Source organism: Capra hircus, chromosome 13 (genome assembly GCF_001704415.2).
Source record: "Capra hircus breed San Clemente chromosome 13, ASM170441v1, whole genome shotgun sequence".
Classification (NCBI taxonomy): Eukaryota; Metazoa; Chordata; class Mammalia; order Artiodactyla; family Bovidae; genus Capra; species Capra hircus.
The window spans coordinates 61474442-61502396 of NC_030820.1; the positions used below are offsets into that span (position 1 = coordinate 61474442).

Here is a 27955-nt window from a genome sequence, read left to right on the forward strand (position 1 = left end):
TTTGGCTCCAAACTCCAGGTGAAGCTCTCATTTCAGATCTTTCTGTAAGTTCCTAGGTTTTCCTGTAAATTATCTAGAGGGTAATGGTATATAATTTTATTAGTCTATTGACAAATATCCAGAGGTACTGATGTTTCTCTATAATTTTGCTATTAATGAGCAATGCTGCAAGGAACATCTTCATAGCCAGATTTTCTCATACTTGCCCAGACTGACTACTGGAACATCTTCATAGCCAGCTTTTCTCATACTTGCCCAGACTGACTACTGGAGTCAGTCCTTACGATGATTCTGATAAATATGCCCAGGCCCAGCTATTATCATACAATGACAGTGGTGCATGCAGCCTCGACCCAGAGGCACTGAAAAATTCTCCAAACTTGAGTCATCATGGATGAAGGGATGCATCCCCTTGTGAGCCTAAGCCGGGAAATCTGGCACAACAGCACACGAGACTGCGTAATCTCCAGGTTTTAAGGTTTTGCCGTCTGCTTTGGGATCTAGCACCAACCGCCTACGGAATCAGATGAGGTCACTTCATTGCCTAGGCTGTATGAATGAGGCTTGAGAAGGGACAGTGAGGACATTTTCTTCCCGTTTCCCTGTGAACCTGATCTTTTTTATGAAATTTACTGGAGATTCCTGATCAGGCATCGGGAACTGGGCCCCTGTGCTCTGTCCCCAGCCAGGGCGACAGCTGTTTCTTCCTCCCTGACTTTGCCTGTACTGTCTCCACTGCCTCCCTTCTCCCCACTCACCTGGGTGAGCTGTCCCTCCCTGGCCTTGAACTCTTTAAACTGTTTAAACTTAAAAACTGCTCGCTGCATTGTTTCATGATGTCTTTAAGATCTGCCTCCTGGACTAAGGCCTCCGTCTCCATCACTCAGTCACTCTGGGAACCTCATCAAGGAAACTGCTTATCTGTTTCCTCTGAGCTTGCTTCCTCATCTACAGAATGGGGATCATAAGAGTAACTCTTGCGGTGCATGCTGAGTGCTCTATCTCAGCCATTTTGGGAAACAGCAAAGAATACTTGAGCAGTTCAAGGGGAGGAGTCAGGAGTCGATTCCCCTCCCACAGGCCAAGGAGGAACTTTTTAAATAGGGGAGGTGGGAATGTCTTTCACCCTTTCCCTTTTTTGCTTTACAAATCTCTAAACCCTGGGTGGACAGAGTCGGTCAGGGATGCCCAAGGTCCTCCCCTGCTAACCTTGCCATCAAGCCCGCCATCATCCCCTTCCTGCACTGTAAGTTTAATTAATGCAATTAACATTTACAGAGTGCCAGGAAATAGCTCTGCTGCTGGTACCAGCCTGGAGGAAATGAATGACATCACTTCTCAGGTTTATAGCTGGGTTGAGGGGAGTCCCTGGGCCTCCTCCTCCCTGAGTCTAATTGGGGGTGCCACCCACCCTTCTGTCTGCCACATTGCATTTGGACACGTCTGACCTGGTTCAGTCAGGACACAAGCATCCTGCACTAATGAGGCAGGGTCTTGCAGGGGGAACCTTGCCTGTGAGCCCACCCAGCACCGCTGACCATCCCGAAGTCACATGCTGGACCCCAGCCTCTGGGAAAGGGTCAGAGTTCACCTGCATCTCGAGGTTGGACCACCACCTCCTGTGATGGTGAATACTCAGCTGGTGTAAGTCCCTCAGCCATACAGCTCCCGAAGCTCCTGGAACGAATGGTGCATTGTTCATAACTCATCTCAGGCACAACAGTTCCAGGCACGTGCCCTGGATTGCCTGGGCATGAGTTTGGCACTGCCACTTTGCTGGGTGACTTAATTTATTTGAGTCTGTTAAGAGCAGGTTGATGAGAGGACTTGCCTTGGGTTGGGGTGGGGGTTAAGAGGTGTCAGTTCCACCCTTAGCAGACAGGAGGGGCCTGGGACATGCTAACAGCCAAGTGGCAAGTGTCCTGGAGCTGGTATGTCAGCCCCTCTGGGAAAATCCCTGGGGAAGCTGCCACCACTCAGGATTGGGATCCCTCTAGATAAAGGAGCTGGCTTGTGCTGGGGGCCACATTATCTGGGAAATGCCAATTTTGGCTCATTAGAAGCCAAACAACTTCATGAGGGAGATGTATTATCTACCATTACAAACCAATCCCTGGTGCTAATATCTTCCTGTTGCTAAAAGCAGGTAGTTAAAATTCATGCCTTCTTGTTTAAGTTCCCTGGGAGCATTCTTTTGAGTGAGTACGTATTATGTTGCCTAACCTCAGTTTGCTCATCTGTTATACAGGGATAACATTAATGGTACGTAAGGATTAAGTGAACTCATACAGGTAAAGCACAAGGGTGCCTGGCATATGGGAGTAAATACTGAGAAAAGTGATCAAGATTTGTGGATCTTCATGAAGGCCAGATGATTACTTATGGAAGCCTTTGAGAGACGCCTTCCTTGTTTTGACCTGTGGTTTCTGAAATCTGAATATGTGATAGGGCTTCTAGGTTGAGGGCCTAACAGTAGCACATGCCTGCAGGTGTTCGGGTCATGTGTATACTGTGGAGGAGATATATAATGTGTGTAGAGTGTCGAGGAGCCGAGCTGGGCATCTTTGCATCTGGCCAGTTCTGGACTCTGGTGTGTGTGTGTGTTGTAACTAGTGAAGTGAAAGCGAAAGTTGCACAGCCGTGTCCGACTCTTTGCGACCCCGTGGATTATACAGTCCATAGAGTCCTCCGGGTCAGAATACTGGCATGGGTAGCAGGCTCCCTACTCCAGGAGATCTTCCCAACCCAGGGATTGAACCCAGGGCTCCCACATTGCAGGTGGATTCTTTAGCAGCTGAGCCACCAGGGAAGCCCAGGAATACTGGAATGGGCAGCCTAGCCCTTCTCCAGCTGATCTTCCCAACCCAGGGATCTACTGTCATTGCAAATTCTGGGTGGTGAAAACTACAGGGAAGGAACTTTTAATGAAATCACATTGAATGACGCCACTGGAAGTAAGAATATTTTACCTACCTAGCTCACCCCAGCGCACCCAGGTAGTTGGTCATAGAGCAGGTTGGTTTCCTTCCCTGAAATCTTCCTCCAGTCCCTGTGGGTTTGGTTCTAGGGGCAGAATTTTTCCTGACTGTTGATCTGGCTTTGGGAAGGAGCTCTGCTCACCTGTCCATCCCTCTAGCGGGCTGGCAGACAAGTTGGCACTGCTGAGGCCCCAGGGGAGCCTGAGGTGGTTAATCATAGTTAATCACTGTCTGCTCTGGGCTGCAGGCTCTAAATGGGTCTGTCTAGGAGAGAGATTCCTGTTGACCCAGGTGGGGACTGTCTGAGGGAACTCTGAGCCCCTCATAAGAGGGAAGGAAGCCTTGTCCCTTGATTTCAGCCTCTGACCTGCTACCCGCTCCTGACTGAAGCGCTGTCTTCAGTCTGCCCTCCCCTCTCCCCAGAGCTCCCTGTGGAACCACCCCATGGCCAAGTTTCCCACCCTCTGCCAGGCCATCCAGGTTACTTAGTTCACTGGTTTGGCCTGAGGCAAAACACTGGAAATTAATGATTACTCTGAACCACTCTCCAGCAGTTTTTCTGAGATACTGGCCACTTGGACTCACAGGAACTGGCCATAGGGTCAGACAACCTGTTCTTCCGGGTCAGAGCTTGAGAGTAAAAGGGCTAGAGAAGCCGCTAATCAGGCTGGGTTAGGCATTCCTCCTTTTCCTTGGGGCTGGTGAGATTCCTTAATATGTATTGAGAGAAAATAACACCAGGAACTGTGAACCTGCACACTCTGGACTGCATGGGTTAGTTAAATGGTTTGTGTCAGTGTATGCATTTGTGACCCAGGCAGTATTTTTTTTTTTTTCCCTTTTCATTGAACTGCTCAGAATCCAGCTTGAAGAATCTTGGTCAAACCCCAAGCTCCACAGTGAAAGAACTAACCACTGGACTGCCAGGGAATTCCAAGGCAGGGTTTCTTTAACTTGGGTATTGACTACCCAGGGATCCTGTGAAAATGTTGATCCTAATTTAGTAGGTGCCTGAGAATTCTGCAGGAGCATCAGAGGTCTACCCATACCTGGGGGATGGACTGATGCCCAGGGTGGAATTAAGAATCCATAGGACATTGCATACCTACCAGGGTGGTGCGGGGGTGGGGGTGGGGGTCGGGGGGTGGGGTGGTGGGGTGGTGGTGGCGCACTGAGAAGTTCATCACTGAGCCCCACAGCGCCCCCTGGTGGGTGTGCTGGCAGCATCCCCACTGCAGCTCACAGCTCTGTAGCCTAGATGACGCTTCTGGAAGGTCACCTGGGAGGCTTGTTAGGGTTTTTGGGTACTATGTGGTGAGTCTGTCTCCAAGAAAGGGAATACGGGCCAGGAGGGCTCAGCGCCCATAGGCAGCTGTTTGCTGGGGAAACTTCACAAGCAGGGTTCCTGTGGCACCAAATACTTCACCTCCATTTGGGGCTTCACTCTTCCTCTTACATGTGAGGTTTTTATTTTTGATGTTGAAGATGGACAAGGTCTGTGGGTCAGTTTTCCTGTTCTACAAAATGGGCCCACAATCACATTAAGAGGAATGAATGAGAGTAAGGTACATGTTCTTGAGGCCAACATGTTGCAGGCAGTAGGGCCAGGTCAAAGGTCACACAGCCTTCCAATGCATGCCTGAAGACCTGGCTGGAGCTGGTCTTAGCTTAATAGCCTAGTGATGATGCAGTTACCAGGGTGGGCAGGGGTGGGGAGGCAAAGGCCCAGAGGTGGGGTGGGGTTGGAGCAGATGGGTAACATGTCCCTGGTTAACCCATCCTAGTCCTTCCCCTGTGTCTCCTCCATTCCTTCCCTTCTTGGGAACTTGGGACTCTGAGCCCCAGCTGGTAAGGGAGGAGGAGAGTGAGCGACAGGCCAGCAGACCAATGGGCCCCCGAGGTTGTGATGGGGCGGGGCTTGTGCTGCCATGGAGAGGAGAGAAGCTGTTCTGTGGGGGAGGAGGGGACGGTGGGAAGAGGACCTGGAGATTGAGGGGAAGGGAGAGAGCAAACAAAGGGGTCAGGAGGGAAAATAATGCACTGACTTCCCGAGGCCCTGCAGAGTCTGGGCAGGGAGAGCGCGCCAGGGGCAGAGGGGACCAAGGCTGGCGGCAGGCAGGCCGGCCTTAGATGGCATTGTTTGAAGTGGCCGGCTAATTGCACAGAGCAGCCTGAGCCTCAGACCACGGCCCAGCCCCCTCCTCTGTCCTGGGTGCTGGCTGCTGAGCCTTCGGGTCGAGTGGCCACATGGAACCAAGTCCTGAGCCTCCGAGTTTGGTGAGGGGGGCAGGCTATGGGGGGCGGCCTGGGTGGGGTCCTGAGAACCACTCCCAGGCCCTCTCTTGGCCTGAGGACTTGCTGACATTGGCAGAGGTTTAGGGGCACACTGCGCCCTTCCACCCTTGCATCTCTGCTGCCCTCATCACTCTGGCCTTCCTACAGGAAACAATGAAGGCAGACACCAGACAACTCAACGGAGAGGAGGACGCCAGCAGGAGGGAAGACTCCATCCTCACCAACGGGGGCTGCAGCGACCAGTCTTCGGACTCCAAGGATGCGCCCTCACCCCCGATCCTGGAGGCCATCGGCACCCCTGAGATCCGAGGTGGCAGAGGTGGCAGAGGTGGCGTGGCCTGTGGGGAGGAGGGGTGAGGAGGGCGGTCACGGTGGATCACAGCTGGGACAAGGCCCCCGAGCAGGCACAAGGCAGGCTGTGGGAGTCTGGGCTCTGACGACCCCTGCCCCAGCCCCAGGGAAGGGAAGAGCTGCTCCCTTTCTCCTGTCACCTCCACTGGGACAGAGTAGGTGACCCCAAGCCAATGAGCCCTTCTGTTCCAGATAAGGGGGTAGACACAGCATAGGTAGACTGGGGTGTTTGACACTTCTATGTGGACAGCCTTCTCCCCTTGCACCTGGGCCTGTCATTTTTCTGGGAAGAAAAGAAGAGGCAGTGAGCGTCTCAGGCTTGTTGCCAGTCCCAGCCTCTCTCTCTTCCCCTCCTCTCTGCTGCGCTGAGATCACATCACCTGGGATCCTCCCTGCTGAGATTTTCTGGCCCAGCTGGTTTGGAAACCCCTGTATTGTCTCATCCTGCTGTCAAGAGAACTCTTCAAGTTAGGCCTTCCCATAGAACTTTCTAGAGGGTGAAAGTGTTCTCTTTCTGCACCGTTAACATGACGGCGAGGAGCCACATGCGAGCACTTAATGTGGCTGCGCTGGCAGGCACTGGCTTGCTCCTTTAGTGGAGTTAGTGGCCACTGATTTGGGCAGCATAGGAAGGAACTGTTCAAGGGCTAGGATTTAACCCCTGAGGATGTCACTGGGTTTAGGGAGACCAGGAGAGCCCCTTCTTCACAAGAGACTCTGGTTCTGCCTTCTTCCAGGCCGCAGATCAAGCTCACGACTGTCCAAGAGGGAGGTCTCCAGCCTGCTAAGTTATACTCAGGTACTGGTTCTGTGGTCACATTTCTGGGATTCAGGGGAACTCTATGATTTGCATATTAAGTAGGGAACCTGAGGCCCACTTAAACTGATGGCCAGCAAGTACTTGCTGAATGAGGAATTTGAACACCGCCAGGTACACAGAAGACTTAGAACAACCTCAGGTAAAGTGACGTTTGCTGCTGTCACATGCTGAGTTTTTGAAATGAATGTTTTTCTCAATCTGGATGATCAATTGAACTGATAAATTTCTACTGTAACAAAATTTTTTTACCCCTGAAAGGAATCCAGCTTGCTCATGGTATGTTTTAAATTGGATCTACTTTAGAATTTAACATCTATTCATGAGTAAAATGAATGTATGATTTTATTTCTTGTAATATACCTGTGTGTGGTTTAACAGTAAGATTGTATGGCCCTGTGGCCTCAAGGATTTTATTTTTTCCTTTTGGAAAGAACTTGCCTGCCTTATTAGGGGATTTTCAACAATCACTGAAATATCTTTTACCATTGGGCAATGTCAAGGTTTCTACTTGATTAGTTTTCTCCAAGTTGTAGCTTTTCCATGTTTTTTTTTTTTTTTTAAACTCATGACGCTATTTATGCCTTCTGTTTCCCTATGAATCATATTAGAGTTTTGCTAATTCAGGTCCGTATCAGGCATTGGGGACGGAGTCCCGGTTGAAAGTTGTAGACAATGAGAACTCCCCCTCATGCGGCTTGTCTTGTCCTCATGGAGGACCACGCGTGGGCACCCAGACAATGAGGATCAGGAGCTGAGGGGACCTGGTAGGGACAGCACTGGAACAGAGACTCAGAACAGCTGTTCTGACCTCTTGGAACTTCCTCTGTGCCCTGCCTTGGCAAGAATGCATTACTTGATTCTCACTATAACTCTGTTGTGCTATAAGGGAAGAACCATTGTGCCAGTTTTAAAGAGGGGACCGGACCCACTCAAGACCTTAGTTGGCAAGGGAAAAGTCAAGTTCTTAACACTCTGGCCAGACATCGGACCGTGCCCCGCCTCTCTGACTCTTGTGCTGAGTTTTTGTTGAGTTCGGTGGGCAGCTCGGGATGTGTACTTGACACAGGACTCGTGCCATTTCTTCTTGGCCATTATGTCAGGAAGCATCTTCCTCAAGCCTGTTTCCCCCAGACGCTGTTGATTGTGGAAACTGACCAGGTCTCCCTGCTGGGCATAGCAGTTAGTCTAACCATGAAATGATGATTTTTGAATTCAGGAGAAACCCCAGTGGAATTAGAAAACCAAAGAAAAGGTGTCAATGCAAAGGGCATCGTGAAGCCTTTTGTGCCCATACCTGTAAAAATCTTTTGAACAATATGAGGCTGTAGATCTTTTAAAGTCTACTCAGACCAATATTGTTTTCAATATGTCTGACTCTTCATTATTAAACTATCTTGGTTATATGACATCTAAAATTCATAATTTTTCATTTATAAAGGACCTGACGGGTGATGGATATGGTGAGGGAGAAGACGGGGATGGCTCCGACACTCCAGTGATGCCAAAGCTCTTCCGGGAAACCAGGACTCGGTCTGAAAGCCCAGCTGTAAGTGTCTACCCCTGAGCTGAGGCACTTTAAACACACACATGCCTGCATTAAATACCTTGTCTAGGATCTCCCTGGAGGAACTTTGAACAAATGTTCTGAAATTAGAAAGTGACAGCAAACCTCATTAATTATGATTGAGATGGTTTTCACATGGCAGGTCTCTACTTTTCTGGGGAGCATTCTAAGAAGTGCCCAGGGGTATAGTTTACATGTGGATGATTCCAGTGCCAGCCAGTTACCTTTGGGACCAAGTTGCTTCTGTAGGTGGATTCTATGACTAAAAAGTCTGGAAATGGGAAGGCAGTTATTGCTTACAGTCACCCAGCCTGCTGTTAGGAAGCAGACTGACTCTTGGTAACCACGGCGTGTGCCATTGATAATCCTATCCAGCACGTGATGTCTATCGGCCTGTTTTCACAGATGACAGAAAATGCCAGTAGTTTACCCATGGTTAAGCATTAACTCTTGTGTGCAGGATTTGAACACAGTCTGCAACACTCAAGTTCGTGCCTTTTTGAGAAGAAAGCCTAAGGGAGTTCGCCTCTGTCTTGAAGAATGCAACAATAATAATGCTTGCAGGAAAGAAGTCTTTGGGAATAAATGTGGATTTTGTCAGTTCAATTTGCAGGTGCCAGTTTCAGCTGTACGAGGCCAAGTAGGACCTGCTGTGGATTGTCGGGCAGCCCTGCCAGCCACGCTGCCCCCTTACTCCTCTCTCACTAGGGAATTCAGGGGTGGGAAGTTAGCAGACCAGAGTGAGTCAACCACCGCCTTCACTCCTGTTGGCCTGAGGCGGCCTCTCAAGTCTAGTTCTCTGGGCCCACGGGCTGAGCCTCCAGCCTCCATTCACCGAAGGCCTTGTGCTTATCCTCTCTTGCTTCCAGGTCCGAACCCGAAATAACAGCAGTACCTCCAACCGGGAGAGGCACAGGCCCTCCCCACGTTCCACCCGAGGCCGGCAGGGCCGCAGCCACGTGGACGAATCCCCCGTGGAGTTCTCAACTACCAGGGTTGGTTCCCCGGATGCTCAGATCCCTACCCCCCGCCCAGGCTCTTAACTGGAAACTCTGCCCCTCTCAGCACACCAAGTGGCTGCTATTTATGTAACCTGCTTCCTTTCTTCACTCCTCTCCCTTTCAGGTTCCTGCCTTTCCTTTCTCTCCTGGGAGCTGGCTAAGCTCTTGCTAAGGCTGAAGACTTCTCTCCTGGCCTAATCCCTAGACAAAACCCTGGTGGGAAGTGCAAGAATTCCCTGTGGACTGGGCTGTTACACTTCCTAAGAATAAGCTAAAACCACTGATTTCAGAACTGTCTTGTCTCCTTCGTATCTTCAGTGACTCTTCTAGAGGCAACCCCATGGGTTACAGCAACTCTCAACTCCTACGTCAGGGCTAGGCACCAGGAAGCCCGCTCTGAGCATCACTTGTTATCCTGTCTTGGTCCTTAATTCTGTCCTTGTTCTTCCGGAAGTTGTTTCTCTCCCCACTTATGGGACACTTACTTGTTCCTGGAAAACTGTCCCTGTTGGTCTCTGTTCTGTTAACTTACGTCTTCACTCTGCTTCACTCCTGCTTGACTGAGAAGCAGTTGGGTGCACCTCTGGCTCTGGCCACTGCCCCCCCGCCCCCCACCCCGCCCCGGTCTGCTGTGGCCCATGCTATGCATCCTTGTGTTCACAGTCCCTGAGGCGAAGGACAGGATCCTCTGCAGGCACGCCGTGGCCGTCCCCTGCCAGCCCCTACCTCACCATCGACCTCACAGACGAGGATGTGGTGCCGCAGGGCAGCAGCACGCCCTACGCCCGCCTGGCCCAGGACAGCCAGCAGGAGAGCATGGAGTCCTCGCAGCTGGATGTAGAGGGCAGAGATGCAGACAGCACCGAGTATCAGGTACCGCTGGGAAGGGCTGAGTACAGCGAAAAGTTACCCAGAGGTGACTTAAGACTTTTTGTCACTTTCATCACAATAATTGATTCATTCTCCAAGTACATTTCCCATTTGTCAAGTGGCCCTTCCTGTATCCTTATCTCGACATTGACTCAGACACCAGATTAGTTTGCCTCCGAAGTTTTTCTGAACATTATATCTTTGTACTTACAAATGTATATACATGGATAATCCATAATTCTATTCATCAGGTGTGTGTATACACATGATTTTTGATTGGCTTCTTTAACTTAAGAACTGAAGTTGCCTCACTTCCATGTCTACTCCATCAGGTTTTGTTCATCACCAACCAGTTGAGCTTGCTGGCTTCACTCAGGCTTTGCTACATATGTGTTACTCTATGTACACATACTGTGTAGAAATCTGTTTTCCAAGTACATGACTTTAGAGTAGATCTTAATGCATTTTAATAGCTTGCATGATTCCATGGGAATCTCCCCTTTTACGGCAAGCTTTTTACGTGCAAATGGCCAATTTTTTTTTACATTCTAACGGCTTGTACTATCCCATTTTATGGCCTGTGGGAATATCCAGGGTTTTTACTCGATTCTTCGTATGAGTTTTCAGTTTTGTTTTTTGTTTTTTTGGCTTTGCAGTTTAACATGTTTCCCAGATACTAGGTCAGATATTACAGGTGACATACTGTAGGTCCAACCTATAAAAGCTCATGTTCTTGTCATGCAACCAAACCTGCCCATCCTCTGCTCCTTATTTTCAAGCAGTTCTCCTGAGTTTTCAACCAGGAAGTGTTGGAGGGGTAGGGAACTTCCTGAGGAACTCTGCCTGCACTTGCCGGAAGCCCTGTGCTGGACTCTGAGGCAATGCCCATCAGGGCTGGTGGGACAGGGAAGGCTTTTCCTCAGTCCAGCCAGTCGATCTCACTGCGATTTCATTCCTGTGGTTTTTCTTCTTGCAGGATGGGAAAGAGTTTGGAATAGGAGATCTTGTATGGGGAAAGATCAAGGGTTTCTCCTGGTGGCCTGCCATGGTGGTGTCCTGGAAGGCCACCTCCAAGCGGCAGGCGATGTCTGGCATGCGGTGGGTCCAGTGGTTTGGTGATGGCAAGTTCTCCGAGGTGAGTCCAGGATGAGATGGGCCTTACTTAATGGGCTTATGGACAGAGCCAGGGTTTCCTTCCCTTACTTTTCCAGTTGCCCTTTGACATAACAGCCTGCTCTCTGAGATGGATGTGGCTCAGTGAGTCCGTGTATCCAGGGCTCACACCAGCCCAGAGCTGATTCATGGCCACTTGGCCTCCAGTTTATTTCTCTGTGGCAGAGTCACCAGTATAGGTTCTGAGGGGCAAGAGTGGCCACCTGGGAAAATACTCTCTAAGTATTCCATTTGAGAAGCTGGAAAAAGATAGGCAGGAGGGAGGTCTCTGACTTATCATTTAGCCCTGGGGGCCGGGACATCCCTGGCTGGGCTTAGAGATGAATCCAGGGTCGCTTGGTGACAGTTATGGGAAAGTTCTTTGGAGATTTCAGCGTTTCTTGATTTTGATATTAGCCATTTAAAGCTCATCTTTCTTATTGAGAATCTGTGTTAGGGATGAATCAGGTTGATTTGATTCTTCCACCTTTTAAGACATCTTCTTAGACTCCAGGTTTTGACTAGAACGCAAGGAACAATACTTTTCCTGTGATGTTGTCTTTAGCTCATCCAGAGCTAAAGTGTGTCCAGAGGTTAGGTGAGGAACATCCAGTGTGTCCAGAGATTAGCCGAAGAACAAGTTGGCAGGTTGGCAGGGATGGAGACAGGTGTGAGAATGAAGAACCAGCTAGTAAGTTGAGACTCTGGTTTTCTCATTGAATCTTTCCCATTAGCAACATTGTTCTCAGTGGGTAACAATAGTCTCCCTGGTAGGGAAAGTTCACATGTAGAGTTCCTCCCTGGCCAGCAGGGGGAGCCAAAGGACAAATATCTGGGGCCTGTGCCCTGAAGCATCTAATTGCAAGAAAGTGGGCAATGACTTGTGTGAAATGAAATGAAAAGAAACATGGAGGGTTTGTAATTTCTTTGGCGAGTGAGACATAAAATGTGCTTAGCACAACCATATCTGATACTAGTAAGATGCTGTTGTCTTAGCATTACAGGGTGTAATTGCAATAAGGGGCCTGGTGCTTAGGCTGTAGGCTGTAGGCTGTATTGAAACAGTTTGGCCTTGCAGTGGCACCTGAATTTCCATGCACAACGGTTGAACTGCAGTTTCTGCCACCCCTATGGGTGATCAGGCTTAGAAATGTAAATAGAGGTGATCATGAGTGCCATCACTGGGGAGAATGAGACATTACGTGTCTCTTGAGCTCTGAAACCTGAATGCCTGGTTTCATCTCATTGGCAGCCTGAATGGTTCATGCATGACCTGGGGACGTGGGAATGAGACTTTTAGATCATTAGCCCCAGTTGAATTCATGTATCAACAAATCATAGTTACTAAAAAGAGCTTAACTCTGTGCCATGTACTATTCTCTAATCCCATCCCTTAGCTCACTTAATAAATGGCTGAAATAAATAGTAAATAGTAATCATAGCTATTTGTTATGCTTAGGAAGGTTAGAACCTGTACCAAACCCTTTGAAAGTTGGAGCATCCATGGAAAATTGTAAAACTGAGCTGCACGGGGGCCACACCAGGGACTATTTAGGTCATTCGCTCTTAAAATATCGGTGAACTTGATCCTCAGAGATAAACATGAGAAGTCCAGGGCACCCCAGATATAGGCTGTGAGTGGATGTTGATGACAACTTTCTCTTCTAGATTCCAGCAGATAAGTTGGTGGCATTGGGATTGTTCAGCCAGCACTTTAACCTGGCGACCTTCAATAAGCTGGTCTCTTACAGGAAGGCCATGTACCATGCTCTGGAGGTAACTTGGCAGTGGGTGGCTAGCCTGGCCCCAAGAATGGGATTAAAGCAAGGAACATACAGAAAGCCAACTCAATCCACAGTGTGGCCAAGAATGACTTGGAGGGGACCTGGGCAACCAGTGGGAGGAGGTTAAAAGATAGCGGTCTAAAGGGGCATGCTGAGAAGGGAAGGAAGGGGTCTGAGACTGTCCATAATTTCCCAGTGTTGCCCCCATGTCCCGCTGATGTCTGTCTGAATTGCCCTCTGAATGAGGAAGGAGGACCCCTGGGAAGTAAGAGGCAATATCAGCATTAGTGAGCGGCGATATTAGCATTAGTGAGCAAGCTTTTCCAGAGCTTGTTCAAAAGGCCAAGATTATGCAGCTGCTGAGGTCAGCTGCTTCCTCCCCTTGTCCATGGGAACCGTCAGGCTCTGTCCTTCCTCTACCTTCTCTTGGATTTGCAGTGATCAGTGTCATCTGTCCAGCATGTGTGAGACCAAGCACTAGGCTTAATTAGACATTAAGGCTTCACCTCCACACCTTTCTCAGAGACCGTGAAACAATGCTGACTGATACTTCTCCTGTAGCTAAGAGTGGCCCAGCTAATTCTGACCTGACCACTCCAGTTCTCTACAGGGAGGAGATCGTATTTGGTGCCTCTGCAGGGAGACTGAATGCTCCTTCGTGGCCTGTCCCTGCTCCTCCCTCCCTGTCACATACCACAGCTCAGGACAGCTGTCTGGCTATGAAAGGGCCCAGTGTGAAGGGGAATGAGGCCCCAGCAAGGGGAGTCCCTGGGTGGGGTAAGCCAGGCAAATACCCACCCCGCCTATTTATCAGATTCTATCTCTGTCTCGGCAGAAAGCCAGGATCCGGGCTGGCAAGACGTTCCCCAGCAGCCCTGGAGACTCGCTGGAAGATCAGCTGAAGCCCATGTTGGAGTGGGCCCATGGAGGCTTTAAGCCCACAGGGGTCGAGGGTCTCAAACCTAACAACAAGCAACCAGGTATGAATGACGCCCTGTGGCACTCCCCTGCCACACTGCTGGTGAGAGCACCCTTGGGTGGCACAGTCATGCCGGCTGCCTCTCACTTCACCCCGGCTTTCCAGCAGTCAGTTATCCCTGGCTGACTAAGTTAGTTTTTTCCCAAAAAACAGCCCAAACATTTCTAGTTTCACTGGCCACTTTTCCTGCTAGACGGTCAAGTACAGATAATTGAGATCGAATCTGTTCTGAAAGCTTCAGTAAACAGAGTCAAGGTGGAATGTACACTAGTACCGTATTTATTTATTTTTTTAAGGGGAAAAAATTAAGCTTTGCATATTGGAGAAAACTAGGAAAGTGTTTTAAAAAAGCCCCTCAAAACACCCCAAATCTAGGTCACCTCCATTTAGAAAGGGGCACCATCCATCCTCAAGTTGACCAATATCTCAGTGCCATGTTTAGGCAGCTGTTTTCCTGTTTCTCTCCAGAAATCCAGGATGTCTTCTCACCCTTTCATTTAACGCCGTGTTTTCTGTTCTGTTTTGTCCCTCCCCCCAAAAAAGTGGTTAATAAGTCGAAGGTTCGTCGTACAGGCAGTAGGAACTTAGAAGCCAGGAAACACGGTATTCCTTCACCATCTTTTGACTATGCACTCTTCTCTCTGCACTTTCTTTCAATCTGTTTGCACATAAAGTACTCTGAAAAGAATCAAATATGTTTAAAAGTCACCCTGAACTTTCACCTCCCCCTTCCCTCCAACCCTCACAACTGCCTTCCAGGTGACTGGTTGGGTGTGCACGTCCTTCCAGCTCTTTCTGTACACTGGTTGGATTTCTACTTTTCCCTTCATTTCTCAATATTTATGATATAAGCACTGTTAAATGTCACTTTTTCACTAAAGTGTCCTTATGATATTAATGGCTGTGTAATTTTCTCTCCTAGGGATAGAGTCAAATTAAATCATGTCCCTTAATAGATTATACTGTGTAGATTGAATAAAAATAGAATTTATAGAAATAAAAACAGTAGCCGCCTGACGTAATTCAGTTTTTTAGTAGCCACATCAAAAAGCTTAAATTAATATTGATCATACACTTAATCTGTTTCAGCATCTAGTATAAAAAAATGATAGTCCTCTTTGTAATATCTTGCTTTAAGTGTCTTAGAACATCTCAACTGAGACACTGAGTTTTCATTACAAACAGTTGATCTGTGTTTTCACCAATGTCTGACTTGTTCCAAATGGACTAGTTAATGGGATCTATCAAAAGTTTTAAAATTTGCATCAGAATTAAATTAAAACACAGTCCCTCAGCCACACTGGTGAGACTGCCAGTTCTCAGTAGCTATCTGTGGCTTTCAGCTGATCAGAGATCTTGGGCAGAGTTAGTTGCATCTGTAGACTGAGCTGTGTCTACTTCCCTCGTGCTGGATCTAGAGGATGCTTTTGCACCTATAGCTGTTTAAAGCCCTGTATGTGGGTTAGGCATGTGAGTTTCAGATAACATCATCCCCATCCAAGTTGTCCATAGAGGGGCCATGTGACACCCAGCGGTTACAGCCAGATGCAGCTGGCACCCAGGCCTAGCACACAGGGTCCTGTGCTTCCAGCACCCTCCTCCCACCCAGCCGCGGCTGCCTTCTCACCTTTCACAGAGAATAAGACGCGGAGACGCACAGCTGACGACTCAGCCACCTCTGACTACTGCCCCCCACCCAAGCGCCTCAAGACAAATTGTTATAACAATGGCAAAGACCGAGGAGAGGAGGACCAGAGTCGAGGTGACTGTGGGGCAGGGAGGCTGGGGGCCCATCCATCCTCAGTTGGTTGTGGGCAGGAGTGGGGAACGCCCAGCACAAGGCTCTCTAACCTTATCTTTTCTCATCACCTCGTCTTTTCTTAACAGAACAAATGGCTTCGGATGTTGCCAGCAACAAAGGCAATCTGGAAGGTAACGCTCTCTCCCTTGCTGGCTTCCCTTCCTTGGTGGTGCTCCCAGCTAGTGCTCCAGTGCTGCTGGTCTGCCCTGCCCTGCAGAGGTTAGCCCCAAACTCTGCCTTGACCTCAGGGTGAGCTGTGGACACCTACCTTACTCAGGTGCTACTTAGAATTGAGTTGCCTGATTTTCACTGAGGATGATTCCTAAGGTCGGTGAGCAGGAAGGATGCTTGGGGACAGTAAGGAAATGACGCTTGGACCAGGAGCGTCACAAACTTGAAACCACGATCTGTGGCCTCGTTAGCCCCCTGAACAAGCACTGCAACTGGCTCAGAGGTGGAAGACTGTCATTCTCAAACCAGCTCTGGTTCCTTTAACTTGGCTGGGAACCCAGTACACTTCTGTTGGGTCTCGGGATGTGTGAGGAAGGCTGTCTATTGCATCCTCACCCCCAGGTCCTTTAGTCACCATATGAAGTGGCTGGTCACTTCAGGGTCAGAAAACGGCACAGCTGCTGACGCAGGAAGCCCATGTTTGGGGCAGACCCTGACAATCCTCAGGACCTGGACCATGATCTTCCCCAGACCTAAAGACTCCTTCAGCCATCTGTCTGCTTCCTGGATGGGCGTGGGGTGAGGGTCCTTGGTATTCAATAGGCCCAGCCCACTTGGTCGGATCTGTAAGACCCGCTGATGGGACATGAGGCAGGAAAGCCTAATAGGGAAAGGACCCCGGCTCTTGAAATCACAGATTATAGGCTGTGTGTAGGATTGGTCACAGTCAAGTCCTATCTTTGACAACCGGCAAATTGGCACGACTGCAGTTTCCTCAGAAGTCCCGGTCTGTGAAGAGTCTCTAAAGACTTTCACGTCAGACTCTCCAAGCATATGGCTCTGCTGGTGCAGCTGCTTGTTCTTTCCTCCCTGCACACCCAGGTCCACCCCCCCCCCCCCACCTGTCCCAAGCCCCGCGGCTTCCTTCTGGGCCAGTCCTTTACCTGTCTTGTGGGACCTTCTGCTTGGAGCTGTTGATTTAGCCCTCTCCATGTGGGATCGAGGATGGTTCCAGAGACAGATCGTTATATAATCCTAGCATGGAGTAAAGCGCAGTGACACCCAAGGCTTTAGCAGCGGCCTCGTCTTTCTTACAGATAGCTGTTTGTCCTGTGGTAGGAAAAACCCCGTGTCCTTCCATCCTCTGTTTGAGGGTGGGCTCTGCCAGACATGCCGGGTAAGTCCAATCCCAACCCTGAACTTTCCCACACCTTGCCTGCTCTGTGACTTCCCGTACTTCCTCAAAAAAAGCCTCCCGAGTAGGCAGCAGGAAAGGTCCTAGGGGAGCTGATCACCCTACCCTTCCCTTCCAGGGGTGCTGGCCTGCAGACCCAGGCCAGTTGTCCCTGTAAAGAGCACCAAGCCACTAGCGACCTGTTGTGTGGCTGCGTCCGAGGGCCGACGAGCCTGCTGGACTTGGCTGCTGTGCCCAGCCTCTGACTTTACAGGCGTCTCTCTCCGCTGCCAGGACCGCTTCCTCGAGCTCTTCTACATGTACGACGACGACGGCTACCAGTCGTACTGCACCGTGTGCTGCGAGGGCCGTGAGCTGCTCCTGTGCAGCAACACGAGCTGCTGCCGGTGAGCCGCAGGGCTCCCCGCATGGGTCCCAGGCCTGGGCACTGGCTCCTCGCTGAGCGGGAGCCAGGGCACAGAGCCAGAATTATTCCGGGGGCCTGTTCTTGAAGTGCTTGTACATCCCTACAGTAGCACTGGGATGTACGGACAGGCTCAGGGCATGAGAGAGGAGGATCCATCACCCCCAGAGCTCAGCCAATTCTGGGGATGGCATGGGTCCCCAAGGAAGAAGTTGGTGTTCCCCAAACACAGGCCTTCCGGCCCATGGGGAGGGGCAGCCAGGAGGCTGAGAAGGTTTCAGCCAGCACGAGCCATCTCCATGGGGAGGATGGGTTCACAGGAGCACTGTCGGATGACAGACACCCTCCCCGCTGCTGCCTGGCACAGGTGCTTCTGCGTGGAGTGCCTGGAGGCGCTGGTGGGCACAGGCACAGCGGCGGAGGCTAAGCTGCAAGAGCCCTGGAGTTGCTACATGTGTCTCCCGCAGCGTTGCCACGGCATCCTGCGGCGCCGCAAGGACTGGAGTGTGCGCCTGCAGGCCTTCTTCACCAGCGACCCCGGGCTCGAATACGTAAGCCTGGCATCTGCCCCAGTCTGCCAAACAAAGCTCCACTGTCCAAGGAGCATCTGAGAGCCTCAGGCTGGAGACCCAGGCAGCTCTGGGGTTCTCCCCTCCCCACCTTCTTGGCTTGGGATTTCAAGGGCCTGCTGAAGAACTGACCCAGTCTTAGTTTTAGTAGTAGAACTGCAAGGGGAGGGAAGCCTTTGACTTACTCTCAGGTCTGGCTGAAAGTGGCTTTTCCAAGGCTGCATGTTGTTTATGGAGGAATACATGTCTGGAGTAGTGTCAGTCTCGTTGTTCCATGTCCTAAGGGGAGAAGGGTCATCTGTGCTGAAGCTCCTCAGGGCATTCCAGCTCAGAAAGGTTAAGACACATGGCTTGTTGCCCCTCAGGAAGGCCAGCCCCACCTCTGCACCTTCACCTCTATGACCTCTTTTTTTATTAACCTGTCAGGAAGCCCCCAAGTTATACCCTGCGATTCCTGCAAACCGAAGGCGGCCTATTCGAGTCTTGTCGCTGTTTGATGGAATTGCAACAGGTGAGTTTAGAGCTCACTTAGGGATGCTTACCTGCTTCAGGTATCTGATTTCAGTATTAGGAAAGAACCCTGGGATTACCCATTGGTCACCTGTTCTGAGAAATCCATTGGTTCTTGTTTCTCTCCTTGAACCTTTACATCGTTTCACCCACCTGGTCCTCCTTTAAAGGCATGGATTTCATTTTTAATGTGTAGGAGTCTTGGGAAATTATTTTCTGTTTCATATCATAGATACGCTGGAGATTAATTCTGAACTCATCATCCAGTATCTCGAGTCTTGGTTCCTTCCCATTTCCCTCAGGTTTCCCATGTACAGAATTAGCAGAGCCAACGTGCGTTGCCTCCGGGGGCTTTGCCTGATTCATTTCTCAAAAGTGCCCTATAATATATTGTTAGGAACATTTTCCTTTTACTAGAATAGGAAGCAGTGGGAATCAGCTGCTGTGCATTTAGCATCACTTGTATTAATATGTATTTTTGTTCACCAGTGTCCACCTGCCAAAAATAATGACGGCTTTAAAAGACTCCCAGGTTATCACCAGTGGCTTGTTTTCCCCTCCCTTTGGGGAAAGTAGGTTCTAAAAAACTATTGTGTTTGTGCAATGGCTTATTCTCACTATGGCTTGCTGGAAATGTATTTGATTGTCCTGGAGTGGCTGGTGCTGGGCACTGGCTATGCACTAGTCAGTTTTGGTACATAACTGCCAGTGGACACAGCAGAGAGTCTGGGGGGCCCAGTTGCATTGCTCTCAGCATGGGTTCCCGAGGACTGCCATGATCTTTATGCCTCTGGTCTGAGTTCTAACGATTGTAAGGAGATGGCTTCCAGTCAATCACTGGAAGGATGGGCCCTGGGCAGGACAATCCTGATGCATTTTCTCTTCCCTTTGACAACCGCTCCCCCCCCACCCCCATAGGGTACTTGGTCCTCAAAGAACTGGGCATCAAAGTGGAGAAATACGTGGCCTCTGAAGTGTGTGAAGAGTCCATTGCTGTTGGCACCGTTAAGCACGAGGGCAACATCAAATATGTGAATGACGTCAGGAATATCACAAAGAAAAACGTGAGGGCAACACCCCCTTCCTCTCCTCCCTGAACCTCTTATACCCTTACAACCCATTGGTCACCTTATACCTGCCCAGGGTTGTGGCAGAAGAACAGCTTTGGTTACCTCGATCTGTAGTGCTAAGCTTACAACTTGAAAATCCTTCATATGTAAATCAATCTCAGAGAAGCCTGAGCTTTTGGATTTCTTGGGTCAAAAGTGAAGTTGGGAAATTTAAATGACCAAGCAAGACTTGGAAGTGTGTTTCCTTCTAGCTAGTTACCTGGAGTCCAGGCTGTTCATCTCTCCATTCCCGGCCCCAGCCCTGACTGTTTTTCTCCTGCAGATTGAAGAATGGGGCCCGTTTGACTTGGTGATTGGTGGAAGCCCATGCAATGATCTCTCCAATGTGAACCCTGCCAGGAAAGGCCTGTATGGTAAGCATCCCTTCTCACATAGACCCCAAGAGACCCTCTGTCCCCTGACTGCTGGCCAGGAAGAGTGCCCTGAGAAGGAGCTGTTAGCTTCTGGCCAACTATACTTGTTGGCTCTGTTCATGCCTCATTGTGACTCCTCAGTTTCCAGAGATAAGAATGAATCTCGCATGGCTGATGCCCGTCTTTCTAGAGGGTGGCAGGGAGAGGGGACAGTAAGTCATCAGCATAGCTAGTCCTTGGAATACATTGGTCTCAATATGGAAGAAGGGGCTGAAGGGTTTGAACCTGGCTTTGCCATTGTCTTTCGTGGGCTCAGAGGGCACAGGCCGGCTCTTCTTTGAGTTCTACCACCTGCTGAATTACACTCGCCCCAAGGAGGGTGAAGACCGGCCTTTCTTCTGGATGTTTGAGAACGTGGTGGCCATGAAGGTCGGCGACAAGCGGGACATCTCTCGGTTTTTGGAGGTGAGGACCTCTGCAGTCTTGATTCTCAGGGTAACACAAACGGGAAGGCCCTGCTGGCACTGGGGTGAGGGTTATTTCCAGGGTTGGGGTGGACGGTTCCCCATGGAGGGCGTGGCTGGTTGTGAGAGTATGTGGGAAATGTTTGATCTCTCACCTCACCCCAAACCCACTGAAGTCAAGAAGATGAGACTAGCATACTTTCGGAGGCACCAGGAGAGCACCAGACACTTTTTACTTGAATTTTTCTCACCCTTATGCTCAGAACTTCTGCTTTAGGGACCATAAGAAAGATAATTACCTACTGCTTAGTATGCATCAAGCATTGTAGTAAATACTATATATAATATATATCTGTATGTAATCTGTATGCATATCTATATATAATATGCATCTGTATGTATATAAGGGCTTCCCGAGTTGTGCTAGTGGTAAAGAATCTGCCAGTGCAGGAGGTTTTGATCCCTGGGTCAGGAAGATCTTCTTGAGAAAATGGCAACCCACTCCAGTATTCTTGCTTGGAAAATTCCATGTACAGAGGTGCTTGGCAGGCTAGAGTCCATGGGGCCACAAAGAGTCAGACATGACTGAGCACGTATACACAACACACGTACACTTACTTCCGCCCGACTTTAAAGCCTCTGTTCTGCTAGGGAGGCTCTGGACCTGGTTGGTCCATTCCTCATGCCTTGTGGACATTGGCCAATCAGTGACAGAAGTCAGATTTTGCCAGCACTGCCTTTCCATAATCAGGACCTCATTCATTTTGCTGGGTTTCAGTTTTGAGCTGCCTTTCCCACCTGTACCCGAAGCTTCTGTAATGATCTGACGTGCCCAGGGAATACTGCCTCTTAAAGCAGCAAGTCTGATCTGGTCTCTTTCCCCACCATTAACAGAGACACAGGCTTGGTCCTTCAGATAGATTCTTGAGGGGAATTGGTCAGTCCCTTGCCTGGCAGGAGTCATTCCTCCCACACAGTCAGGGATAGCCATGTCACCAGTGCCAACTGCATTCTGCCCTGGGCTCCCAGCAGCTGCCCTGCTCTCTCCCCACAGTGTAACCCAGTGATGATTGATGCCATCAAAGTGTCTGCTGCTCACAGAGCCCGATACTTCTGGGGCAACCTGCCCGGGATGAACAGGTAACAAGGGGCTCCCAGTGGGACCAGTAACAGCCAAGTTAAATAGAATGGTGTGAGCCATAACCACCAACTCTTAGGAGAGAGACACACTGGAACCTTGTATAAAGAGCTATGCTGCTGAGAAAGACCTCACCCTCTGCTTCAGACCAACCCTTAGTGTTATGGTTGAAGCTTGTTAGGCTGTACAGCAACTGCCTGAGACTCAGGCCAGGATTCCACAATATACTTTACTCTTGCTCTGCCCACGGACCTGGTGCTTAAACCTGGTACTATGCGCTGGAGCAGGCTTTGTCGCAGCCAGGGACACTGATGCTTCTCCACCTCCCTGTTGTGGTCCATTGGGAAATGAACTTTTCCAGTCTCCTTACCTCCAGGATGAAGTGGTGATCCCTGGACCAGGCCTGAGGTGACCAATCAGGTGGCAGAGCTGAGATAACCGTCAGTAGCCCAAAGCCTGTCTTTGGATTTTCTTAACTGAGTTCTTTACCCAGCTTTTCATTAGTCCTGTCATGTTGAAAGCCAAAGAAATAAGGGGTATAACTGACGATTAATTATCTCTTTCATGTGGCTTCAGGGAGAACAACCTGCTAATTAAGATACCAAATGTGATGATAATAGGACTTGCAAATGAGTTAGCTTCAAAAAAAGATTCTTTAAAAGGAAGTGTTGGAAGCATAACTTTCAGGCATTTAGCAAAGTGTGGACAGAGGTGAGAAGGTACTGGAATAGCTTGGAATTTTCATTTGGCTAATCTGCCTGTCAGATGGAGCAGTGTCCACATCTGGAACTTCTTCTTCATTCCACTCCTTAGCTCTGACCCTGCCAGACGCTGCAGTCCCTGCTGCCAGTTGTGCTGTGACAATGCCAGTCTTGGCTCTAATGGAGCTGACCCTGCCAGTGGGGTAGGCACAGGGAAGACAGATAAAGTTAATGGGGAGGCTTCTTATCCCAGCAGGACTGGAAGAGAAGGAGCAGAGGCATGAAGTTCAGAGTGAAAAGGTCAGGGGTCACAGTCACAGGGTTTTCACAGTGCAACTCCAAAAACAGTATTCTAGGAGTCAGGGACAGGAGCGTGAAATGGGCCCAAATTACATGAGGCCTGTGGTCATGGCAACAGTTAAATGTACTCTGGCTCAGGGAGTTCAGGTGAGTTTTTCATGCATGAGATGTGTTTCTGGTTCTCTGGGATTTCTGGTGGAAGAATAGACTATTATGAGATGAGAACAGAAGTGGGGAGACAGCTCAGATGTGGTTCAGGGGAGGACAGCTCTGTGTTTGTGTTGGTACCAAGAGGTACCATCCACATGCATTGAAAACAATGAGTGTGGTGGCTCCAGGAAGGTGTCCTGTGGAATTGCACAGAGGGATCAGATTCTAGATACTGGGATTTGCAGAACTTTGTCTGAATTGGGATGAGAAGTGAGCTGCTACAGCTGGGATCTTAGGATCTGTGACTCTACATCGACCATAGGTCACAGACCAAATCTAGCCCTTAGACTAAACACTGGGTTTGTAAGATTTCAGTCCTAGAATCAACAGAATGTAGGGTTCACAGCCCTGCCCTCCCCTAGGCACATGGAAGAGTTGGGAATGGAGAGAGGGTGAGGTCAGTGCAGTATTTTGTGTTCAGTGGCTCCTCTTGTGGGCACCATGTCCAGTCTGACATCTGATTTCTTTTTGGCCTCTGAGTTCCTTACCCAGGGATGCTGTGGTGGTCATCAACCCTGTGCGTTCAGACCTCTTCCTAGTTTTCTGCTTTGGACCTGCTTAACCACTTCAGTATCTAAAGTTCTATCCATTCTGCTTCTCAAGCATCTGTTTGCGTCTCTCTGCATTTGCAGGTTTCAATGGTGAAAGTTACGAGGGGAATTGTAGCCCTTAATGTAAACCCCTTAACTACTGTCCTTACCTGGACCCCACTGTTAAAGCCTCCTGAGGCTGCATTCCCGCAGTAAGCTACCCAATCATGGGTTTGATGTGCTACTTGTAGAGAGTAGACCCACAGAGACTTAACTCCAGGCTCCTGAGGCTCAGAGATGGCAGAGTTTGCTCAGGGTCACTCATTCAGCCAGTGAGCAGTGGGGCTGAGACTGAAGTGTCTCCTGACCCCTCTAACCATGTGATTCACCATCCTGCTCTCCTCAGTGAAGGCGCTTGGGCTACTGTTAACCATTTGGGTAGGGAGGGGGACCATTCACCGCTGCACCGCGGGCTTCCTGCCCCAAGCAGCTAGCCTGTCCCTAACTTGACCCCCAGGCTTGTGCTCATGCCTGGGCCGTTTTTATCATATTTCTGTAGCAAGTTCTCGGCCAGAGCACATTTTGCAGCTTGGGCTCTCACTCCCACCCTGGGAAGCACCGAGCCAAGGCCCTTTCCCAAGCAGTAGAAAGTAATGGGTTTTGGATGTTCCCAGGCCTGTGATAGCATCCAAGAATGATAAACTCGAGCTGCAGGACTGCCTGGAGTTCAATAGGACAGCAAAGGTAAGCAGCGCTCTGTGCCTGGCCCACCACTTGGCGACCTTTCAATGGGACTAAACCTTGGTGTCCTCCCCCCACACGACTCCCTGGTGCTGGGCTTCCTTCCCCACACAGTTCTATCCCATCTTCAAATACAGAGTAGGAGAGGTTCTTGATAAACAAAAGTGAGAGACGGCAACTAGACTTTCCCATTGTGAATGCACGCTCCTTGGAGACTCCCAAGTGAGAAGTGACTATACTTTTGCCAAAAAAAAAAAAAAAAAATCTGCTATTATAAGTCATATTAATATCTCCAGAAACTTAATTTTCAAAGCTTCCATTAAGCTAAGTTCCATTCAAACCCTGCTCGACCATCCTCTATAATCTGGGGGAGCTTTTCCTTTTGCTTAATCTTGCTTCATCAATAACTGTTTCCTTGACACCCGTCTGATCTCATTCATGGACACTTTTTTGTTTATCTCTTGTTCTCTCTGAGGCTGGTCCTTCCTGCTCATTAACCTCGTGGCTTTTGTGGGAAGCACAGAGCGTGCCCTCCCACCTCTCCTTCTCTCTTTCCCTATCCGAGCCTGGCCCTGCCACCCTCTCTCCCCCACCTGCCCTCCCTCCTCCACCTTCCTTAGGTGCTTCTGAGCCCTGACCCAGAACCGTCCATTCTGTGCTCACTCCATGATGTCATTTTGTTCTCCAGTTAAAGAAAGTACAGACAATAACCACCAAGTCGAACTCGATCAGACAGGGGAAAAACCAACTTTTCCCTGTTGTCATGAATGGCAAAGAAGATGTTTTGTGGTGCACTGAGCTAGAAAGGTGAGCAAGGCTGTTCGTGGAAAGGGGAATCAAGCAGACAGAGAGAAAAGGGGTAGAAACCGTGGTTGAGGCCAGCAGCACGTTCCTCGTAGTCTCGCTGACCTTCTGCATTAGCAGGGCTGGGAGCAACCTTTCCAGTTGGTGCTTATCTCCTTCCAGAAATGGCAAAAGGGCTGCGGTGGTGAGGAATCTGAAACCTGAGGCCATGAGACGGTACGTCTGTCTCACCTGGCTGTGTCTCCCTGGCATTTGCCTGCCCTGACACGCTGGGACCCTAGGATGTGTGAGGATCCAGCTAAAGGAAACTACTGGCAAGCCGTTGCTTCTTTCTCAGGATTCCTCCCGCTGAGTTGCTTGTTCCAAAACTCCTTAGCCAAAGTCTGTCGTCTCCCTTATCCATTTATTTGGCTAAGTCGGGATTTTATCTGTTTTGAAGAACCAACTCTTTGATTTAATTTGTCCTGTTCTGCATTTAACTTTTTTTTTTTCTCATTTTATTTTGTTATTGTGATGAGACTGTAGTAAGGGTTGTGAACATTCCTCTTTACATTTTTGGCAGTGTCTTAGGGTTATTTTGATAGAGTATTTTCACTCCAGATAGTTTAGTTCTATAACTGGATGTATTTCTTGGTTTAATTAGTAGTATGGGCTGTAAACCTGGGAAAGAGTGAGGTCCAGTATATCTGTAGCCTCTTTCCAGACCTGTACCTCTTCTCCTGTGGTAGAATGCCACTCAGGAGGCTGTTGGTATATTTCGTTGCCATCTGCCATTAAAGTCCAGCTTGGGCCTTGATCCAGCAATTTGCTTTGAAGAGGGAAAGAAAACGCAGGATGCTTCAGTTTACTCATGGTCAATTACCGGAGCATCTGATGATTGGAAATAAGATCTGCTTTGTGAGTGTCCCTGTTCCTTAGTGCGGCGATGGCATAACTTGCTAGCCTTTCGTGATGTGAAGATAGGTACTTGTCTGCTGACTGGCTGGCCATCTTGGCATTCATTCAGTCATTCATGCAAGAAAAGTCCAGCGAGCACCATGTGGCAGCAGTACAGTGCAAGCGTGGGGCCGTGCACAAGACAGGTGCCCTCAAGAGAGGGACCATGCCCTCGTGACAGGCATCTGTGAGCCGAAGAACTGGTGGACTTGACCTCTGGGGGTCAAGAGGCCTGGCGGAAGGGACGGGTCAAAGGGTAGGAAGAGCAGAGCTACATGGGCTGCCTCGGCCAGGAGTCTCCCAGCGGCGCTAAGCACGCTGTTGGGGGCGCATCTGACTCCCTGTCTTTTCACTCTGGTACCCTCCCCCACCCAGGATCTTCGGCTTCCCTGTACACTACACAGACGTCTCCAACATGGGCCGTGTGGCCCGTCAGAAGCTGCTTGGGAGGTCCTGGAGCGTGCCTGTCATCCGACACCTCTTCGCCCCCCTGAAGGACTACTTTGCCTGTGAATAGTCCCCCAGGCACCAGGGCGTGTGGGCAGAGCCACAACCCAGCAGGTGCAGCCCGGCTCTGCCCTTGCCAGCCCAGCTGTGCTTGCGGGGTTGCGCCGAGTACCTCGTCGGGAGCAGAGCTGCCTGTCCCCTTCCTGGCCGGGGGACCCCGAGGTGCCACCTCCTTGTGCACAATACAGACCTGGCCGCTCGGAGCGGCCAAACACGGTGCTCATTTTATCTTCTCCTAAAACTTTAAAACTTGAAATAGATAGTAAGATGGCTTTTTTTCCCCTCCTTTCTGGGTTTACCGCTCAGAGAAACGATGGCTAAGATACCAAAACCACAGTGCCGACAGCTCTCCAAGACTCAGGTTAATGCTGAAAAATCACCCAAGACAGTTATTGCAAGACTTTAATTTTTTAAAATGTCTGCGGCTCCTTGTTTCCAGGAGTGTGCAGCAGTAGACAGGTAGCTAAGGGACCTTTGAAGGGCCCAGTATGGTTTTTTTCTAGGGCTAGCACAAGAGGACATGATGTCCATGTCTGTCTCGTCGTCATCCCCACCTGCCCCCCACCCCGCCCCCACCTCAGTGTAAAGGGCTGAGATCTCTGGCCCATTTAGAGTATTTTCCACAAGGATGATGATTTCAGCAGGGATGACATCATCATCACATTCAGGGCTATGTTTTTCCCATAAATCCAAGGGTAGGGCTACCCTTAGCTAAATCCCTCCCAGTGACTGCAATAGAACCCTCTGGAAACTCAGGAAGGGGTGGGCTGGGTTATAAGCTGCCATATATTGGTATAGACAGGTATGGCTTCTCACTGTGAGAGGAGAGGAGGAAGAAGCTTACGTAAGACCCTCCCCCCCACCCCACCCCACCCCGCATGCCTCCAGGCTACTTTGCAGGCACAGGTCCCCAGGATGACACCCCATCTTCTCAGCCAGGGGCAGAAGCACAGTCCTCGCACTTTCCCCTTCTCTAAGAGACTGCAGGGGGAAAACTGCAATAAAAGCTCAACCCTCCCTCCCTCCTGAGATTTTAAAGTCCTTTTTTATTCCACGATAAATCTTTTTTTTGTGGGGGGAGTGGGAGGTCAGACAAGCTGCATTTCAGAAATGCTGTCGTAATGGTTTTTAACACCTTTTACTCTTACTGGTGCTATTTTGTAGAATAAGGAACAATGTTGACAGGTTTTGTGGGAGGTTTTTTTATACACTTTTTTTTTTAAATCTCAGACTTCTATTTTTGTTTAAACATTTTCATATTTTTTTTTGTGACTGGAGCCACGTAACAAATATGGGGAAAAATTGTGCCTTGTTTCAACAGTTTTGCTAATTTTTAGGCTGAAAGATGACAGATGCCTAGAGTTTACTTTATGTTGAATTAAAATCAGTATTTCTCTAACAATCCGGTGTCCCTTTTGTTCTTTTGCAGATCAAATGGGTGGGGCATGTGAGGGAAAGTAGAAAGGTGGATGGTTGAAATAACCCACCTTCGAGTCCAGTGCAGAAGTTTCATGTGCAGGCGAGCTGAGCTGTGCATGCATGCTAAGTTGCTTCAGTTGTGTCCAACTCATTTGCCACCCTATGGACTATAGCCCACCAGGCTTCTCTGTCATGGGATCCTCCAGGCAAAAATACTGGAGTGGTTTCCATTTCCTTCTCCAGGGGATCTTCCCAAACCAGGGGAATGTCTTCTGCATT

The 27955-nt window shown here is 49.5% G+C and overlaps 1 protein-coding gene across 1 annotated transcript in view; it reads left to right on the top strand.

Moving 5' to 3' along the window:
- The window catches only part of DNMT3B (DNA methyltransferase 3 beta), a 34301-nt gene extending 6652 nt beyond the window's left edge, over positions 1-27649 (top strand). The window contains exons 2-22 of the mRNA XM_018057711.1: positions 5421-5583; positions 6362-6423; positions 7883-7990; positions 8878-9003; positions 9673-9882; positions 10856-11014; positions 12700-12807; positions 13651-13795; positions 15431-15556; positions 15682-15726; positions 16864-16943; positions 17235-17347; positions 17732-17915; positions 18360-18444; positions 19362-19507; positions 19836-19926; positions 20243-20391; positions 21445-21530; positions 23944-24013; positions 24699-24817; positions 26126-27649. Of these exons, the coding sequence (XP_017913200.1) occupies positions 5427-5583; positions 6362-6423; positions 7883-7990; positions 8878-9003; positions 9673-9882; positions 10856-11014; positions 12700-12807; positions 13651-13795; positions 15431-15556; positions 15682-15726; positions 16864-16943; positions 17235-17347; positions 17732-17915; positions 18360-18444; positions 19362-19507; positions 19836-19926; positions 20243-20391; positions 21445-21530; positions 23944-24013; positions 24699-24817; positions 26126-26267 (2511 nt within the window). The 5' untranslated portion in view covers positions 5421-5426 and the 3' untranslated portion in view covers positions 26268-27649. The remainder of the gene's footprint in view (positions 1-5420; positions 5584-6361; positions 6424-7882; positions 7991-8877; positions 9004-9672; positions 9883-10855; positions 11015-12699; positions 12808-13650; positions 13796-15430; positions 15557-15681; positions 15727-16863; positions 16944-17234; positions 17348-17731; positions 17916-18359; positions 18445-19361; positions 19508-19835; positions 19927-20242; positions 20392-21444; positions 21531-23943; positions 24014-24698; positions 24818-26125) is intronic.